The following is a 20,806-nucleotide window of genomic DNA, read 5'->3' on the forward strand; positions in this document are numbered from 1 at the left end:
TAAGAAATTCCGTTTCATCTCATGTACCTGTCAGCCCTGCAGGCTTAAGAGCTGCGGCTTGGCTCGGTTTAGAGGTTTGAAGTATTTCATCACACACACACACACACACACACACACACACACACACACACACACACACACACACACACGCGCGCACGCGCACACGCACACGCACACGCACACGCACACGCGCACACGCACACGTGCACACAGACTCACACTTTCAGTGCCCCTTGACATGGGCATTTTGCCAATATCGGCTCCTCCACTGGAGCCAAACACCCATTGAGGACCCCCCGTGGAGCCTGCTCAGCATATCCTCCTGGCGTGTCAGCAGCTTTTGAGCCCCCGGAGAGGGAAAGATGTTGCCCATCTCTTGACTCCAGGCATGGAAGATCAAATTCACTTAGCCAACACACACACACACACACACACACACACACACACACTGCGGTTGTCTGCAGTGTTTTCGCTTCGGCCAAAGTCTTCTATGCACCATCCGCTCAAACCTCATTGTTGTCGATTGGTCAAACACGGCCGATTGCAGATTCCATTCCTTCCCTATCCACACCTCCTCTCACCGCCAACGTGCTGGATTCTCTCAGGCACTTTGCACTTAAATGACAGAAATGATCAAAGGCAAGAAGTCATTTTCACAAGAGTTAGCTAAGGTGCAGATGAAGGTAATTGGAAGTGGGTGTCCTGTGTCCTTTAATCATCTTGGCTCTGTACCAACTTCAACAGAAACCAACACATTTTAGGTGAGAAATCAATGTATGGCTCCTCAGAGAACAGGTGAAGTTAGTCCATTGATATGCTGGTAAACATTTCGTCACAATGGACCTTTTGAATGGAATCCACAGGTAGAGAAACAGCATGTTGCCCCCGGTTGATGAATTTCCGGACAAGAAAGGCTGAGAAATTATGACGGAATCGCTCTGCAGTTTGATTTCGGCTGAGCAGTCAAAGACAATCTCTGCTCTAATTTTAGTCATTGTACAAATACCAGTGTTATTGACACAAAGGCCCTACACTGCATGAGACATCATTCCACCCACAGCGTGCGTAACAGCGGCCAGACAGACGAAGGGACAGGAGAAAGGCTCCGTCCACGCCAAGTATCCTTTTAGTCTGGAACAAAGCTGAAGCCTTGTTTGCCCTTTAATCTGAAATCCGGCTCCTTTCACCCGGGTGGTGTCTAAGGGCGGGAGGTGGTGGGTAAGGGGTGGAGGGTGGAGGTGGGGCTGGCTTTGTTTTGCTTCTCAGTACCGGATGACTCATGCTTCGAGGAAGCGCTGGGATACTGGGGACATCGATCGGTTGGTCCACTTTAAAAATAAATCCTGTCAAATTTACGGTAAAATACTGGCAGCTGTGGTTACTAAAAATTTAAGTGCAAAAAATACGACGCAAACATAAAAGTTAAGACGGTACAAAATTGGAACGATTGTAAATTCAACAAGGCTTTCACTGTAAATGGGTTTGAACTATTTTGCCATTTACAGTGTTTATCTGTGGCGTTTTTACATAATTTCAACCTTAATCTTACTCACTTTGACTTTTAGTAGACATGGGTTGTTCACTGTTGTATTGAGCTTTATTCTAAATGTTAAATAGAGAAATTTACTTTGTTTCTCTTGTATTTTAATTGATGTGTTTCTGTTAGAGAGCTGGGATCTTTTTAACATAGCATGCATTGTGATTTTAATACCATCCAGGGTGTATATGTGTGTGTTAGTGTGTGTGTCTTCTCTCCCTATCCCAGTATTAATTATAGTCAGCGTTCTCATTGGCCCCTTAGTGATGAATGTAGTTACTGAGGAACATGGCAACATGGACTTTTCAATCCTTTCCAAATGTAACATATGGGGAATGTCTGCAGTGTTCGGCTCTAGAGAGGAATCTGCATCAAGTTAAAACAGTTCAGCAAAGAAGCGGCAACACAGATGCTTTCATCAGAAGTGACTCACACAATTGGCACCAGCAGCCGGATGATCAAGGACACGCATAAAGACGAGAGACGTGTCGGGTTTAAAGTCTGACACAGATTCAGCATCTTGAACCCAAAGTTCTGTCTCTAAAGGAAACTGTTTTGTTTTTTTTCTTTCAACGATCAGATTGAAATTGACATAAAGCAACGTTTGTCTCCTCAGAGTGGCAACACACGAGTCAATCAAATTTGGGAATGAATAGAGCTTGCCACCCGAATGCTACAAATGCTGTTTGCTATTCCGAAAAGCAACTATTGGTCATTTAGATGTGGATTTTATGCTGAAAATTGAATATTTAAAGAGAAACTATTCAATTCTCTCTAATAAGGGGGTTTCAAGGCTTTTTCCTCGTCTCGTATGAGCATTGGGCTGGGGCGTGAATCATTTATGTGTGGCCCTGTAAAGCCTTTTGAGACGTTTTATGGGACTTGATAATTGATCAACCCGACTTGATAATTAAGCCAAAACGCTGGATGTCCTTGTTCAGCTGAAAAGATGTCTGCTCATGGAAGCGACTGTGTGCTGCGACGCCGCCTTAGAGGTCTGAAGGATGTATTCTCATGCTCTTGATCTGTGCAAAAACCGTCAATGACACGAGCGCCGAGACTCTCAGACACATTCAATCAACGACGAGATGATAATTGGACTCATCTCCAAGAGGAACCATTAAATCATTCAACCTTCTTTTGTGTATCGGTCGGTGGTTTTCTTCTATTCTTCCTTTTTAATAACTCATGAAGAAGCTGTGTGCTCCTGGTGAGTGTGACAGTGTGTGTGTGTGTGTGTGTGTGTGTCTGTGCCGGAGCCCTGCCATATGAGGGGATTAGCCTTGTACTAAACACCGAGCGGAGAGAATCCACACAGGATTAGTCTTCCAGAAAACACATGCACACACACTCCGCACACCTTGTGACTTTGGTCTGGAGGGGCGGGGGGTTTACCTCCTGTCAGCACCCGGGCACTTGGGTCAGCTGGTATACTGTAGTCTGCCCGATGGAGGGGGGGGCTCAGCGTGGTTCTTTCTTCTGCCGTGATTGCTCCCAATGAGCAATCACGGATCAGAGCATGAGCCTCTGAAGCTGAGTGACTCTTAAGAACAAGCTGCAGGAGTTAGTGTCACGCCTGCTGTGCTCACATCTGCCTGAGGGGCATTGTACGGCTGCACACACACACACTCACACTCACACTCACACTCACACACATAGAGCAGAGCCATGTCTCAATAACTAACAGGGAGCAAGTGAAGGTTAGTTACCATTAGCCTCCCGACAACTCGGGACATATTTTAGAATCCGCAGCAACACACACACCGGACAGTTCAATAACTCACAAAACACACAACCCACGGAAGCAAGGCAATGAGCCAAAACCAGTGCCATTACACATATTGATAGAATGAAACAAATTAAGATGAACGATTGCGAGGCGTTCCTGCGCGTGGTCCTGCCTCTGAAATGAGAAACTCTGCCTGCCTGTGCACCGATGTTCCCACCAGATAGAGGCCGGATAACAAACCAGCCTATTTCATTTAGAGCTCACCGCCTTCTTTTCTCTCTTCTTGGTCCTCTGGTATTTGTGATTCTTTTGTTGTTGCTGCTGCTTGGAGAGTCACATTCCATCAGAAAGGCAAACTGATTTCTGTGACGAGTGTTCTCCAGTTTTTCTGCGACCAAATGAAATTGCAAATTATATTTCGAGATGGTTTTTCGCAATTATGGGGATTGGAGAGGGACGAAGGAGCAACACGCACAAAGGCTTTTGTTAATGCCCAGTCGTATCATCACACACACACACACACACACACACACACACACACACACACACACACACACACACACACACACACACACACACACACACACACACACACACACACACACACACGAGTGGAAAGGGTGCAAGGATGTGTCATGTTTTGTTTTCCGATACAGAATTCCAAGTCATGTTCCCAAAGTAGTTCCCTAAGAGTCCAGATGAGCTCAGTTCTATTCTGCTAATGCTATAAGAAACATCGTCCTATAAAAACCCTTAACCAATATCTTTGTCTCTATTTCCTTACAGTGAACTTTGACCACTTCCAGATATTGCGTGCCATCGGGAAGGGGAGTTTCGGAAAGGTAACGTACGCTTCATTTCTGAACTGTCGCTCCACTTCACCAACATGCTATTAAGGCGCTTAAATGACAATACTTCTATTTTAATGATAGTAATAAATATAACTTGGGTAATTTTTTTTCTATAAAGGCACTCACAGAGAACCAATTTCCTTTTCATCTAATGCCGAGTAACCTGTTGAGAGTTTTGACCTCACATCTCCAGTTAATTACAGAGCGGCGCAATACCGTAGCCGCGCTCGTCTCGATGGTTATATTGAACAGAGCGGGGAGTGTGTGTGTGTGTGTGAGAGCGTGTGTGTGTCTAAATTACAGCAGTTCTTTTTAGTCTTGACTCAGGTGCCAATATCCTCCTCATTAGCTGTTGTTGACAAAAACACACACTTTGGATTAGTCTGTGCGCCTTTTTTGTGATCATATCAAGTAAGAGTGCACCGCTGCATTAATGCAAAGGGGGGCCGGCTGTGTTTGTGTGGGAGTGTGTGTGTCTCTGTCTCTGTGTGCGTCTCTGTGTTTTGGCCTCCAGAGTGCAAAAGAGTTTATCAGCATTTTCACGCTGGAATATCACAGCTAATATTTAATAATTATACTGTCTGTCTGTGCAAATGTCTCATTAAATGCGCGTCTCCTCTTCGAGCACAATGTTGTTTTTAACACAAGCATGTCCTCCCTTCATACGCCAAGTCACTCCCCGATGCTGAATACATTACCATGTGAATTTATGTTAATTCCACTTATTGCTTTGTTCCCTCAAGCTGCTGTCACCTTCCTTATGAGTTTGACGACAGCCTGTAATAAGACAGGAAGCGCTGCGTGTAGCTTCACACAGGGCCCCGGCCGCACACACACACAGACACTTTTTTGGGCGTAAAGCGGTTGGAAACCACGTTGTTGGATAATGAGTGTGTCAAAAACTCACTGGTGGCGGGCGTATTTATTTAAGAGAGTCTCGTCGCGGTGCTGCAGTATTAATCTGTAAAGGACAAAAGCGGTGTGATGTAGAGCCGGAGCCCGCTTCCCTCCAGCTCGCTCCCTTTGAAATTGTTTTGAATACATTAACATTTGCTCATTCTTTCACGTGTCTCGTTTCATATCCTTGGAACGAGATACTGTCCCGACTCTGAGAATGTCATGATAGAAAAATCAACTTGTGATGATAAAGTTAAGATAAGGTGTTATTTTGTGTGTGTGTGTGTGTGTGTGTGTGTGTGTGTGTGTGTGTGTGTGTGTGTGTGTGTGTGTGTGTGTGTGTGTGTGTGTGTGTGTGTGTGTGTGTGTGTGTGTGTGTGTGTGTGTGTGTGTGTGTGTGTGTGTGTGTGTGTGTGTGTGTGTGTGTGTGTGTGTGTGTGTGTGTGTGTGTGTCGCCTCCTACTAATGGAATCCGATTTGGGAAAGACTTTGGAGCCCAATCAAGTACCACAAGTCACCACTAGGGGAATTCTGCCTTTTACTCAGTTTAATCTGTGTTGTTACTTATACAGTGATTTGTGAACAAACTTCATTATTGTAAGATTCGATTGCATTTCGCTCGAAACTGTGCATGAACTTGAGTCGGTGAAGGAAGTGTGATGTTCTTGTTGGGTTATTTTTGTATTCTTCAACTTGATGTGCGGAATATTTTAGTGACTCCAAAAAGTTCTAAGTTCAGCTCAATAGAGCGGCAAAACTTTCAACTCGGAGGTCAGATAGTTGCTTAAAATCCCGAGGTCGTGAAATATGAAGAGAGGAAGACGGAGACAGTGGACGGAGAGACGGAGACTTGTTTACTCTCTGCTGTAGCAATATGAGACATACTGTATGTTTCAGCTTCTGTCCTGCTCGAGGGAAATTGGTTCTTTTCTGGTTCATTCTTGCGTGGTGGAGGACCACATTGGAGCTGAGGAGGAGGAGGGGGGGAGGGGGTGTTCATGCCAGAGGCTGTGTCATCTTCCTCTCTCTTACTTGCTCTTCTGAGGTCCTGGGGCAGGTCCCTTTCCTCCCTCTCCTCCTCCTCTCTGTCATCCCCTTCCTCCTTTTGATATCCCCTTTGCTCTCCCTCTCTTTCCTCTCCTTTTGATGCATCCGTCCTGGTGTCTTGCTCTGTGTGTCTCTCCCTGGTCCCTGCTCCTCGGTTCAATTCAAATCTGCTTTTTGTGGCTGTGTCAGGACATAAAACCTTATCGGCAAAGCAGTGAAGAAAATATAAAACGGGGCATCGGCGGCGTGTCTGTTGTTCTCTCCTCACCTCCCACTGTGATGATCCACAGGTCCAGCTGTTGGATGACCTCATATACAGCCTGTCTCCTCACCAATCCTCACAATATTGCGAAAGAGGCTCTAACTCAGGAGGTTTAACCGCGGGATTCAATCGCCTCTCCGTGCAATAACCACCAAACATCCATCTCCATGGATACTGACGGACACCTTGCTCAACCAGCTGTGGTGTTAGATTATGTGCTAATTTCTCCAAACCTAAAAGCATAAGCTTATGCCAAAAATAAGTGGTGATTAGTAATTTGTTAACAAGTGCCTTTACTGCTAATATGTGCAAGAAAAGTGAATTTGGTGTGTTGGTGTGGATTCCCTTTTTATATTTGACGAATATTTGAATATGAAAGACGGAACAAAAATTAGAGGCATGTCTCATCCATTCAGACGGGCTGTCAGAGGGTTTCATTGTCCGCATTTTAAATCTTCCCTCGCTTGTTTGGGAAAATATTCCAATATGTTGGCTTCTCAGCGCAAAATCTGCACGTGGATTTGGTGCGGCCCGGCTCCTCTCTGTAGCTTTGGCCCCCTTTTTTGTCGCCGCCTTGTTGCCCCCTTTCCTTTCTCAGGTGATATCACGGTGCAACATTGCAGCATTTCACTGTGAGCTCACCTTGGTGTTGCGTAATGAGGCAGCTGCAGTCGTGACCCACTTTTTGGTTTTATTTGGCTTCCTTGCAACTCAAGTTTGTATGAAAGTATCAGTTTGTATCTAAATAATTCTGTTTCGCTTGATTAGATGGATATTTTGGAGAGGAATAGACTTTCTCATCTCCTCAGCTTTACTAAATAAATTACTGAATTTCCGCTGTATGCTGATACAAACTCTATTGTCACAATACAAACTTATACGGGATAGAAGGTTCTTCATATCTCCCTCCTCTTCCTCCCCTCTGCTCAGACTGTACAGGAATCCGTTGTTTCACCACAGGGCTCATTAGGTGCTGTACAGGGAGAGTGGCAGGATGAGCGCCGAGGGGGAGGAGAGGCCCAAGGGAGAAATAACGGTCAGTGGCCCTGACGGCAGTTTAGTGACAGCTCCTTAATGCCAGCAGTCAGACGGACAGGTACACATCTGAGAGGAGGAAGAAGAGCACAGAGGGAGACAGATAGCTAGAGACAAGGATGGGGAGCTCAGCTGGTGGCTTTTGTTTACCTTCCCACCCCATTCCACCTTCTCTCACACCCCCATACACACACACACATACTTCAGAGTGATACTAAGCCCTCATTAGGACGTAAACTGAGAGTGGAAAGCAGAGGGAGACGACGGAGAGCAGGGAAGAAGACGGCGAGAGAGGCTGTGGCACCTCATGAGACAGGAGAAGGTTCTAACGTTTGCAGAAAGGTCAGGAGATGATGAAGCCTTTGTTAGCGTTTTCTCTCTCCGTTAGCTCCGCGGGGCTCCGAGGCAACACACTGAGAATCATCCTGCCTCTAAAGACTGACAGCCAAGTCTGATCTTGGTTATATGAGGACTCCCCCCACCCCCCTCCTCCTCTTCATCCTCCGGCTGCTGGTGGGAATAGCTGGGATGAGAGTTGGTTTTGCAGAGTGCGGCTTTGCAGCACAGCCTAGCCGCACTGTAGCTCTCGGCAACCTATTAACCTAGAAATGGATCTTCCACTACACTAAACCTCTTTTAGCTTCCACTGCATAGCCACTAAAAGAAGCTCGGGCCATAAGGATGACACCGCCTCAGGGCTCATGATGTCATTACCGATGGTGGCATGTTAGGGGGCCGTCATTCATGTCTCCCATTTTAAAATTTGATAATGAAATAAAAATGTACCCTTTGTAAATGTCAGAAACTGTCCAATCATAGCAGTGAGATGAGTTAAGATGGCAGGAAATGATAACGGCAACAAGTTCTATAAGGCATCATGAACAGAAAAATGCAAACTCCAAAGAAATCTGATGAATTCTTATTGTTATTTATTCACTCTCTGTGTGCCGGAAACAGCAGATTCTTCTTCCACCTCTGCTTCTTTGCTATTTGTACAGATCCACAGAGAATAAATTGGAAATCTGTGACAGTAGCTGCATGATGTTTCCACAGGATAAGGATCCATTTCCAATTGGATGTAAAAAGTGAGCTGCTGCTGCTGCTGGAGCCCAGAGCTGCACATCACACTGACTGAGGTTTGATTTAGTGCCTTTGGAAGATGCTTCACCTGTGTACTGAAACGGAGCCATAATGAGAGCAGGGAGTGAGATTAAACTGGCAACATTAATCAACAATACGAGCTCACAATAGTTGATAGAGGAGAGTGAAAAGTACTTGCGCACGCTCTTCCGTTTTCTGTTTGTTACCATGGGGATCTGATTTATAAACTGAGTGACATTTCATATTGACGGAACGTTTAAGGATTGAGACGTCAGGAGAGCAACAGAGCTGCGAGCGTTGCATTACATCATGTAAAATCCCTGCAGATTACAAGACTCACTGTCACAATCTGCTTTCTTCTAAAACTCACTTTGTACGTGTATTGGATTAAATACAGAACAGGATAACGGATAAACTGCAAATTTTATAAAGATGAAAATGCCTTTAATGTAAAATGTTCTCCTCTTCCACCGTTACACAGTCGACCCAAGCCCCCCGGCACTTTCACTACATCTACGCTCTTTAATGATGATAATACTAATAATCCTCATTATGCAGGGCTGTGTTGTCCCACCTTCACACATGAGTGACATCAAAGTCTTCCTCTGCGTTTCTTGAATTTGTGATAAGCGCTGCCTGTTTACACATTTGTGCATTAGGAGCCCTTTCCTCCCATTTGTTTTGCCTCTGCTGGACGGGCCTGATGCGGTGTTTTCATATCTGCTAGCACAATGTTTCCAAATCTGCCTTTGTTCCGTTTCTCCCGTGTTCTCGTATCCGGCTGAGATTTGTACACGCGGAACATCCAATAATCCAAAAACCTCAATTTAATTATGGACCGTGGCTCCAGTTGTTTTACTTCAAACGTGGAAACGATACTCGGGCTCCAACTTTATCTTTTATTTTCACTGCAAGGCTTCCCTGTGTAATTTTCAGCAATTTTCCGAGCAGGCTTCAAAGCCTGAAGCCTCAAACATGAATAGAAGGTGTAATGGTGGTTTATATACACAGTCATTTCCGATTAGATCAGTATATTGTATCCACACCAGCTTTCTGAGACATTGATCGTTTCAGATCTTCCTCAAACTGGCACCGAAACCTTAAACCCTTCTTCTTTCCCCTTCTCCTCATCTCCTCGTCTTGCCCGCGCTTATTAATGGCGGTGTCTGCAGTAATGGTGCATCCTGGCGTTGTGCAAATGGCTGGCCGAGCTCTGTAAACACTTTCATTTCCTCCAGGCTGACGGCAGCCGGCGAGGAGCAGAAGACATCTAACGGAATGAACAAAAAACGAAAGGGCAAATTATTCCTTCCTTTCCTCAGATGACGTGTTCATCAGAGCCTGAAAGTGCATTTGCTTCGCTCGGGCCACTCTTGCCCAAATGCAGCGTTGGCATTGGGAGTGTGTGTTTTCAGGTTGTACTGCAATTGCACATCTCTTTCCAATCATTGCTCCACCAGTATGAGCATTAAACCATCATACTGACAGGAAACACACACCATACACACACACACATGCGCTGATGAAACCTAATCTCAGTGAATGATGGATGTCAGCACTTAAAGCAGCCATATCGCTACAAAAAAGTTTCTTTCCTCGCCATTCTGAACATCAGGCGGTGGACAACTTTTTTTTTTTTTTTTTTTTTTTTTTTTTCTCGAATTTTTCTGAAATCCTCATTACGTCTCCATAGGAATCCATAAATTGAGTGCTGAGTGAAAACGGATCGCGTCTGTGTAGCTCCTCCCTGCTGATAGAATCTCATTTGGGACGCCGTTGAGTTCACACAGACTTGAGTGAAATCAAATTGTAGAAAATGGTGGATAACTCGGTGAGTATTACAGACAGACATGCACACTCCTGAGCCCATGTTTGCGGAGTTAAAAGCTCGGTGATGCTGAAAATAAGCTCTGTAGCGTGTGTGTAAAAGTTGCGATGAAGGTGTGAGAAAGCCGCTGAACCCTTACACGCTCTTATCACAGATCCACCTGCCAGATAAATGACTGGAACGTATCATGTGAAATCTATGAGTGAGCTTCAGCTGGTGGGCAGGATCTCATTTCTCCTCTCTGATGGATGAAACACATTATTAAAGTTGATAATGAATGTCACACTTCCTATTTTGAGCTTTGTTTGAGGGCCTTTTGCCTGCGGGGTCTGTCAATTTTACTTTACCGCCGCCATTTCTTCGCACGGATTCATAATCTGGTTGGATCGGCCATCGTATGAGCTCTTCATCCTTTCATCCCCGAATCCTAAATGCCACGGACTTTACGTCTGAACTGGGAATATTTGCCGCCTCAAAACTAGATAAAGTTTTAATATAACTGAAGCTGAAATATCTCCTGGGTTCAATTACGTCAAGCAAAAAAGTGTATAACAGAAAGAGGTGATGGTTTTGAATTGGTATTCTCTTTGTGTACCGTTTGGCTATTGTATCGAAGAAGAAGTCATATTTTCTGCTACCCAGACTGAATAATAATAGAGGAGGAATCTTCTGTTTTTTTCATTGTGAACCCTACAATGCCCTGTGGAATCATTATCCTGTGACCTCCCTGAATTAACATCTCCCAACCATCCAGCTCCCAGATAAAACGGCGGCTGCTAAAAAGCTGGACGGAGCATCTCGGTGGAATATTATATAATTGGGCTCATGATCCACAGTAGATGGGTCAAAATAACAGATGGGTCACGTTGAATTTCAAAAAACAAGGCACCGTGTCCCCTCCCCTTGAATAAATCCAGTGAATTATCCAGTGATAAAGCTATTTTACCGGTGTGTATCAGTTCCACAACTACAGCATCTTTGATTCGGCTTTGCCGGAGGTGACAGTGACGCCGCCGCTGCTAGCTCACTGTGTATTTCTGTCTGTTCCATCTGCATGTTTCACTGGCAGCCTCTGTCTACTTTAAGCTGTCTGGCACTGGCACAGGCACACGTTTCCCTCGTGCTCGCATTTCTCATTTGAACTGTCATTCAACTGCTGGATTTGTCACATTTCGAGGTCCAATTAAGAGCTGATATTCTATTAGTGCAGTTGGAGATGTGTAGCCGCCCTGACAGTCAGGGTGAGGGTCTGGGGGGGGGGGGGGGGGGGGGGGGGGGGGGGGGGGTGGGCATATAAGTCTTTTGGAGAGGAGATAATGGGGCTATGGTAATTACTGTTGCTTTTAAACCAGAGTTAAGAAGCGGCTCCCCTCACGCGCGCCATGAAAGACCCGCCGTTGCCGCTCTGTAACTGCTCCTCGTATTGCCTCATTAGGGACCCTCCAAAGTTTCAAAACAAATGGGTGAGCAACTCCAGTGGCTTTATTTAGAATTGTGGATGTTTAAATGTGTTGTTCAATCGCAGGAACGTGTTTCTCTGCCTGGCAGTCGCCCCTGGCTGACCCTGTGGAAATTAACTCCAGGAAACAGCCTGTCGAGCTCCTCATTACTCGCTGTTCCCCTGTCTTAGCTCTGATTAAATGATGATTGTGTTGCAGGAAGAGGTGGGGAAAAAAAAACAACGTTGGTCGCATGCATCACGGCGGAAAACTATTAAAGCTGTGCGGTGGCGGCGTAGCGCGCGTTTGCCTGTCCGTCTTTGAGGTCCCTAGGTGGGGGACAGACAGGTGCTCTCGCCTTCTCAGCCTTCTTCTTTGTCTTTGGATTTGCCCCACAGCACATGATTCTGCTCTCCTATCACTCTTTGGTGAGCCATCAATAGATCCTGTTTTTTGTGTGTGTGTGTGTGTGTGTGTGTGTGTGTGTGTGTGTGTGTGTGTGTGTGTGTGTGTGTGTGTGTGTGTGTGTGTGTGTGTGTGTGTGTGTGTGTGTGTGTGTGTGTGTGTGTGTGTGTCCACCTCTAAGAAGTGCTCTTTAGGAGAGATAACCAGGTGCTATGTGCAGCTGGTGGTCAGAGATTACAGCCAACAGCGGTGACAGCTTCTAACCCCCGGGGCCGACGCTGTCATCCTTCCCACGGCACAGAGATACGGAACACCGAGCCAAGCGTCCGACCGGGCTCCAACCCCAGCAAACTGCTTTTTTCCTCCCCCTCCTTCTTCTTCTTCTTCTCCTGTTGTATTTGGTCATTAACCGAGAAAAGCGTTTGAATTCCCGGTTGAATGGGAGCATCGCAGTCTGATAGCTCCTCATTGAGAAACGTCTGAACCTACCAGTCGGTCCAAACGGACTCTGCGTCTCCATGCTGATCAGATGAATTGCAGTCTAACCTCCAGCTTTGTGGACATTAGAGGGTGATACACACTTCATATTGGGGATGAAGATGAAGTTTGAACCAAAGCCTAGACTAGAGTGTCGCCCCTCACAATTGATAAACTGAATTTGATGTGTAAAATGAGGGGAGACCCACTTTAGAGTTTCACTTCAGAGTAAAAGCGTCACAGTGCCTCAACTCCTTGTGACCGTTAACATTTTAATACCTGAGAATAAATTAGGAACGCTTTAGTGTCCATTAGCAGTCAGAGAGAGGCGCTTTTAGAAGCCATCACTCTGCCGCCGCATCAGGATCGTCACAGCGACGGCCTGAATCTTCCATCTCCGCTGATTTCAATCTTGGTGAAAATGTCCCCATTCATATGTAAATGGATTGCAAACATTCAGCCTCATACCTCTTGACTCAAAATTGGTACTTTTTCTGCTCCGTGCTAAACGGGAATAATGCATTGAATTGCTAATGTGGCCTATGAATATCTGAATAAAGCCTTTTTAGAAAGTCGTCCCCTGGCTGCTCCGACTCCCTCCCACGGAATCTAACGGGAGATGACGGACGCTGTCATATCTGATGCTGAGACTCGACGGAGGCTCGGTTATGAAATTTGTCACGTCTCCGTCCATGTGACGCCACCGTTTCTTCTTTCGTAAGACCTCTCTAGCTGCCCAACGTGGGGGAAGCAGCACACGCTTCCATACACACGTGTGCCCATACTGACCGCCAGCAGTGTCCAACACACGCGTGACATGATCACACCTCCAGATCTTCACAGCTGACACACACTCACACATGATACTTACACATAGATGGCATAAACAACAACTTATGCTGTATAGAAGTGTAAGTTCTAGATTCTTGGCGTCTTAAACTTAAATTTGAATCAGATTTATGCAATATTTAAATGGCATGGAAACGCTATAATCAGAATTAAATCAGCATAACTTAAACAGAAACTTCAATCCAACGACATCCATTCACAGCTTCCGTATCTCCAATGCTGTAAAATATTCAAGCTAGATATATTTAAAATAGTCCAGGAGAGGCTCGACAGGCTGGAACAGTGATATTGATAACATTCCATTCCATTCATTAATATATGTGTGAAATCTGATTAAACCACTTTCCTTTTCAATAGAAACTGACACTTCCTGCACGGGGAAAAGAATGGATTTGATGAGTTTCAGCTGGTGACGAGCGAGGCCGTAATGGATGTGACAAAAGCGAAGTGCGAGCTGGAGAGCCGGGCCGAACCAGCAGACAGCAGAGGCAAACCCCCCCTCTCCTCCCTCCTCCTCTCCCTCTTCCTCCCCCTCTCTAAGCGCTCATTTCAGCTCCTCAGCTCGGGGGGGAAATCATGAGCACAATTAAATAGATGGTGTTATACATGGTTATAGATTTCCTCCTGTCACCACATGAGAAACGTCTCTTATAACACCTCATGCCATCTTACATCCGGCTGTAAAAACTTATTTCCCCAGTGTAAATTCATTCCAAAGAAATCGCCTTGACCCATTTACAGATTTCTCCATATTTTGAGTTGAGTTTGTATTTAATGCCACAGTATGTTTGAATGCTGCAGGCGGGTGTAGTTGAGCGATATCTCATTTCAACGTGGGGCGGGGGGGGGTTAATGAAAATGTTGAAAAATGCAAATTCAGCCGGGGACTACAAGAAGTTTTCACAGTCCATTAGCAGCTTTCTGTCTTGGTGAGATTTAAAGAGTGAGTAAAAGCTTTAATGACTCTCTGAGGCTGTTGCTTCTGCCGCTCTGGCTCGCGTTGTCAGGAGGAGAAAGCCGCCATATTGAGCCGCGCCAGACTGGAAAACGCCGGCTGAAAATTCCCCTGGCCAGAATTCTCCAGAAACAAAATTCTGTTCCATTTTGGTTCCAATGTTCATTATATTGATTAATCCATCCATTTCCACTGTTGATAGTTAAGGCGGGTTGTTTTGCACTTTCAGCAAGAAGTTTGTGTCTTCCTCCATTTCCATTTTGCGTAATCGTTAAGATTATAAGATGATCTATTATTTGCATCTATCCACGAGACTTCTCTGTACTCCAATCTACATGCTTGACTAAATCAATTAACAATCACACACACACATGCATAGTCCCGGTCTATCCCTCCAAGAAAAGCGTACTCGGGGCCAATTTCAAACGCGTCAAGTGTGCGTGAGGTTTTGAAAAAGCTGATTTATTGCCTTTAATCGCTGTGTAATTAAAGTTATGAAGTGGCGTGTAACGAGCGTGCTGCCATGTCACCGCAACCCTGCTGCGTGTGGGCACAAACACATTTCGCTCCACTTCAAAGCGAGGACAGATAGTTTAGCGGCTCGGCTCAGGTCTGCTGTGAAGCGTAATGGCCCGGCGCTGTTGGCTCACCGCGGTTTGGTCCGATTCCACTCTCGGAGAGGTTTGGATCGAAACCTAATCTGACCTCGGGACTCTTTCGCAACAGCGGGGTTGAGACGTGACGCAGATGCATTTAGTTCCTGCTGGCGCTTGAATGTGTTTGATCGCATCCCCCCCTGCGTTACAAAACTGCAGTATTTTCAGTATCTTTAAGTCAGTTTAGAATGAGAGATTATGAATTTGGTGTTGTCTTCTGTTCGCCCACTGACTGTAAGCACATTTCTAACAGCGTTTGAGCGTTGGTGGCGTTCCTCCTCAGCACTGTCATGCACATTACATCTCACAAAGCTTCAGAGAATTTACTCCACCGCCACCTTCACCATCTCCATCGCCACGGTTTCTAAAATTACATCATTTCCTGTGACCGACCCGAGACCGAAACAGTCCTTGAGATGTTAAACTCTCCTCTCTGCAGGCTTTTAACAACTTCTTTGTCAGGCCCGGGGGAACTTCCATAAGTGACGTGTCTAATGAGTGTGTGCGTTGCATGGTGAGGTTGCGGTAATGACGCCGACCTCTCTCGCGTCCGAAACCCTTCTGACCTCTCGCAGCCACTTCCTGATGAGAAACCCCAACATGTAATACATAAATAATGAGGTGATTTGCTTGTAAAAAGTGACATTAGAGCTCTAAGATGTGTCAGAATGGGAACAGTGGTGAAGACAAGGACGTGTGTTTGTTATTCTATAGGTTTACACACACACACACCTGTCCCTATATTGCCTGACACTCTCTCTTTCTCTCTTCCCTTCCCCCTCTCTCTCCCCTGCAGGTGTGCATTGTGCAAAAGAGGGACACGGAGAAGATGTACGCCATGAAGTACATGAACAAGCAGCAGTGCATAGAGAGAGATGAGGTCCGAAACGTCTTTAGAGAGCTTGAGATCCTACAGGAAATTGAACATGTTTTTTTAGTAAATCTCTGGTGACTATCATTTGTTTTTACACTTTATCGATGTGGTTTCTTGCGCTGCCTTGCCTCGCCTGCCTCGCCTGTCTCGCCTGCCTTGCCTGTGTGTTTGGTGGCCTGCTTTGTCTGTCCGTGCATCTGGCGCCCGTCTCCAGAGAGTAATGCATGCTCGCTCTCACATCTGCTGCAGCTCTAGAAAACACACCCCATCCACGTGTCGCTCTATTAACTTCCTGGTGTTGCATGCGATCCACTATAACCTGCATTTTGCAAGTTTTGGAAAGTTTTATTTAATGTTATTAACGCTTGAAGGGGGGGAGGGAAACTTCACTTCCTTTTTTGGAACCAACAGCTATTAAGCGAAGAAGTGGTTTACACCGGAGAGATATATCGGGAAATTAATTTTGACTCTGCGCCCGTGCAGCACACATTTGATAATTACTGTGGTTTGAAATGACCTCACTCTTCCCCTGGAGTCTGATATGTGGGTGAATGGAAGCCGCTGTCATTATTCAACGCTCATCTCCGAGCGGGACACGTTTCTAAATGTAATTGGGGACCTGGCACGGCGTTTCATGGCGTATTACACAAAGCGCTCTGCTCCTCTTGTAATTGGTGGAACGACGCCGCACGTGTCTTGTCTTCTCTTAGCAATTACCAGCAGAATCGTTTATTTTTCACACACACACACGCCATGATGGATGGATTATGCGAACACGGTTACGTACACGCCATCCAAGACAAATTCTTCGGCTCATCTCCTTAACTAAGTTGTGTGAGTGTGTGTGGGTGAAAGTTGATTCTGCAGCTTTTGTAAGAGGAGTCGCTGCGCCAGAATCAACCGATGGCATTATAATGAGTGTACAGTAAGAGGGCCGTGTATCTTTTAAATCTTTTTTTATAGTTTAATTCCCTGCAGGAGTGTGTAAGGCAGCCAAAGCCTTTCCGTGTTCTACAGTAGATCGCCACTCTGCTCTCTCCTGCGCCCAATCCAGCTCTGTTTCTTGTGACAAAGGCACCGAGTGGAGAATCATTGCAGCTCCCAATATGTGGGAACGACAAGTTTCACACTTCACACCTCGTCCCTCTGCTTTACAGATATGTTAAAGATGCCGCTGTCCATCACGGAAAAGGAACGTAACATAACGAAAATAAGTTCTCGCACGTATTTGCTCCCACGTTAGCTTCCATGTGACCATCAGAGAAACAGAAGAGATACTATTGAACTGTACTACTACTTGCTAAGAGGGATTTTAACATTAAGTATTCGTTTTTTGTAAATCCAGCATGAAAGTAGGAGAGAAATGCACCCTGCACTTTAATTTATCTGTTTTATTTCTTTACTTGAGGCACTCGGGTCCATAACTCTTGACATTTCCACTCTATTTTCTCTTCACATTATATTAATGGAAGCACATTCTGAGCCTCCACTGCCAGGAGCCCTCATTTACTGTAAACCAAGACAAACGGTCAGATGCACAGAGACATAAAATCTGTGTAAAACCCCATTTTAAATTAATCCATCCCTTTAAAAAATAGATCTGCAGTATTTTTCTCTCGCTCTGAACTCTTATGGCACCTCCTTTTGTTCGAGACCCGCATGGAAGCTGTCACAATCTGCTCGGCACGGAGAACATCACAGCGACGGGGGGGCGGGGGGGCGCAGCAGGCAAAGGCAACGACCACGACAACCTGTTTGGCATTGACCAGATTGGGCAAAAAAAAAAACCGTAGAGATGGCAGGCAGGGGGACCAGCTGTGTGATGGAGCCCCTGGCTGCAGCTCCTACTGTCTGACAACACACTTGGCAGGCCCTGGCCGCTGTCCCAGTGCAGCTAAAGAGCCATGGTAACAATGTTGACTCGGCACAGCACCCACGGTCCTTGGCAGGATGATGTTTCGTAACGTTTGGCCAACCTGGTCCCACATGAAGCTGCGGGAGAACGAGGAGAAATGAGAAAAATAACTTCACACGAGTGCACAGGTGGTGCAGGGACACCACAACCCCCACCACACACACACACACACCCCCAGCAGTGATGCCTCTGGCTTGTTGGTTGCGTGTGTTTGCAAGTATCTTCGCAGTGTTTACTGCAAGCGGCTTGATCAGTTGTGACAGGGGATCTCAAATGACAACATCTTTGACCAGGAAGAGCCTCTCTGGATTTCTTCCTGTGTCTGTCTGCTGATTTGCAGTGATTTGGACGCCTGAACAGGTAGAAATACAGCCTGCTGGATCCTGTATCTGCCAGCCATCTGTGAGTCTCGATCTGCGGATGAACCCGGAAGGAGCTGGAGCAGAACTTGCAGTCACACGGGGAGATCACACAGAGTTTGATGTTTCAGTGTGGGAGAGAGAATGGGAACGTTTACTCGAAAGCAACAAGCAACGTTCCCTCGTGCTGATTTGCAGAGAGTCGCTGACCAAAATACTTCTGGCTTCATCCAGTTCATGCACATCAGCCCAAATAGCCGTATTGTGGGTCTGAGGCCCTGCTGTGAGAATGTGCACAAAAACAAAACAAATCTCAGCTCAATTTTTCTCTTTAAATTGGAGCGAGCAGAACACTGAAACATAAAGGAAATCAATTGTTAGCGCGAGCCTGTGTTAGGTTGGTTATTTCTGCCCTAGTTCACACTCACACACACGCACACATACACACTGTACCGGTGCATGTGTGTGTGTGTGTGTGTGTGTGTGTGTGACAGTGTGTGTGCTGTTACGCCATGCACCTGTATGCGTTGCGTAAACTGTCCGCTTCATTTATCTGCTGTTTGACACAACAGCTCGTCCCGGGCAGGTAATAAGATAAGACTGATGGGAAACTCGGGCTTCATCTACAGCTCGTCTTCCTTCGCCGTGTAACAACCAGGAGCCTAATTGGTTCACTGCATGTGAAGTCTGTTTCACCAATTCCCCCTAGATCACAGAGTTGCTTGTGTATATAGACTTGTGAAATGGAGCGTTGTGATATCTGGTGCCTGGCATTTGGGCACTTCAGTGCATTATTAATGGATGTGTAATAGACCAGCTGGGGATTTGGGGAAGTGGTGGGCGGGAGGGGGGGGGACACTGCCTATATTCTCAAAAGCAAACAACAATGGATGCAACTCACTCCCGAGCTTTGACGACGCTTCATACGAGCGCTTTTATTAATACAGTGGCAGGGAAGGAAAGAGAGAGAGTCAGCAGCAAGAGCCGGGAGAGGATGTGGGGAAATCGCACCAAACAGCTGTCAGAGCAAAGTAATGATCCCTGCAAGCGAGGAGATGGGAGACGGCGTAAAGGAGGGGGGAGGGGGAGGAGGGGCGCTGAAGATGGTGCTAAGAAAGGATTCAACATTGATTAGTTTTGACAAAAAATAGGTGAGCACAGTAAGAGGATTTGTACTGCTACTCTCACCTACACACACACACACACACATTCTATAGTTGAGGCACTGCTTTCATTGAGGCTGCCTGGAATTCCGCTTTTGAGCATCGTCATCCTCGGCTTCAGAGAGAAATTCATTAGGAGGAAACCTGCTGAAGATACACGGCGAATCCCGTCTGGCCCGTAAGCCGGTGTGGATGTCGAGTCTGCAGGCCACAGTAATTGCCGGGCCCGTTCCCTTACCGCTGCATATACACAACATATAGGATGTGTAGGAGTCGGGAATACACAGAACGGATTACCTGGGAGGAAGAGAAATCAACTATCTCCCGCGCCGCAAATCCACACAAATCCTTGTAAGGATTTGCAACACATGAGAAGATGCTGACTTCCTCTTTCCCTGGGATCCGTTTCCTAGGCCGTAAAGTGCAAGGTCACTTCATCCCACCCAGGAGGGCCGCGCTGCTCACACACTGTTAAAGTGTGCTCGTGAATAATCAGCTTGGGTTGCATTAAGGCGTAGCGGTGAAATTGATCCCCTGGCCTACAGAGTGTACGTAATTATAAAAGCAAGGTTTCGCCTTAAGCGTTACATCACAACAGATCACTCAAACGCCATCACCCTTCCTCCCTCAGGAGCCGGGAGAGGCAGCGGTGAATCGTGAAACCAAATGGACAAACGTCCGCAGAGAGAGGATGAGAACTTGCAGAGTGGCTTTACGGTTGTCGCAGTCATTGCTGTGTTTACGTCCTTAAGAGACAGATTTATTTATTTTTTCCCCTTAGATTATTTTAAGGGATTTTTTTTAAGAGCCCCCAAAAAAACATGCAGTGAGTCATCTGGAGTGGAGGAGTCGCGGTCGCTGCTTTGTCGTTGAGTGAGCAAGAGAGAGAGAGAGAGGGAGAGAGAGAGCGTGAATGAACAAGCAAGAGGAGCGAGCGAGGATAGATGTGCTGTGTCCTGTTCAGCCTCCATTAAGAATATTGATTTTAGGCCTGAAAGGAACAAGTCCTAAGAAGGCAGTGGAACAAATTAGCCCCTACACCCCCAGTCAGCAGTTATAACAAGCCCACAGCATGTGTGTGTGTGTGTGTGTGTGTGTGTGTGTGGGTTTAGCCTCAAAAACATCTTGAATTATGGGATCATTCCCAAAACACTTGACTCAGTTTCGAGTCCAATATAGCATTCTGCATTCACGCATCATCATTTTCCAGCACTTTGTGGTTTACGCTGGAATGAATCAATATTTTGGATATCAGCATTAAATCAAATCTGCTCTGTGTGTAATGTGGAAGAACCTCACAGTGACACAAAGAATTATGAGCTAAATCTGCATCTTTTATAGAGCTTCCTTACCTCCTACTTCATTATTTTTTGCTTTCCCAGCCTTTTTGTGCGTCAATACAATGATATCAGACTGTAAGCTGACGT

At 46.0% G+C, this 20,806-nt stretch overlaps 1 protein-coding gene across 1 annotated transcript in view; it reads left to right on the forward strand.

Moving 5' to 3' along the window:
* The window catches only part of stk32c (serine/threonine kinase 32C), a 50,965-nt gene that overhangs the window by 12,935 nt on the left and 17,224 nt on the right, over positions 1–20,806 (forward strand). The window contains exons 3-4 of the mRNA XM_076169338.1: positions 4,053–4,108; positions 15,865–16,016. Of these exons, the coding sequence (XP_076025453.1) occupies positions 4,053–4,108; positions 15,865–16,016 (208 nt within the window). The remainder of the gene's footprint in view (positions 1–4,052; positions 4,109–15,864; positions 16,017–20,806) is intronic.

Source organism: Genypterus blacodes, unplaced genomic scaffold (assembly GCF_046128005.1).
Source record: "Genypterus blacodes isolate CSIRO-AG114 ecotype Tasmania unplaced genomic scaffold, CSIRO-AGI_Gbla_v1 ptg000195l_1, whole genome shotgun sequence".
NCBI classification, from domain to species: Eukaryota; Metazoa; Chordata; class Actinopteri; order Ophidiiformes; family Ophidiidae; genus Genypterus; species Genypterus blacodes.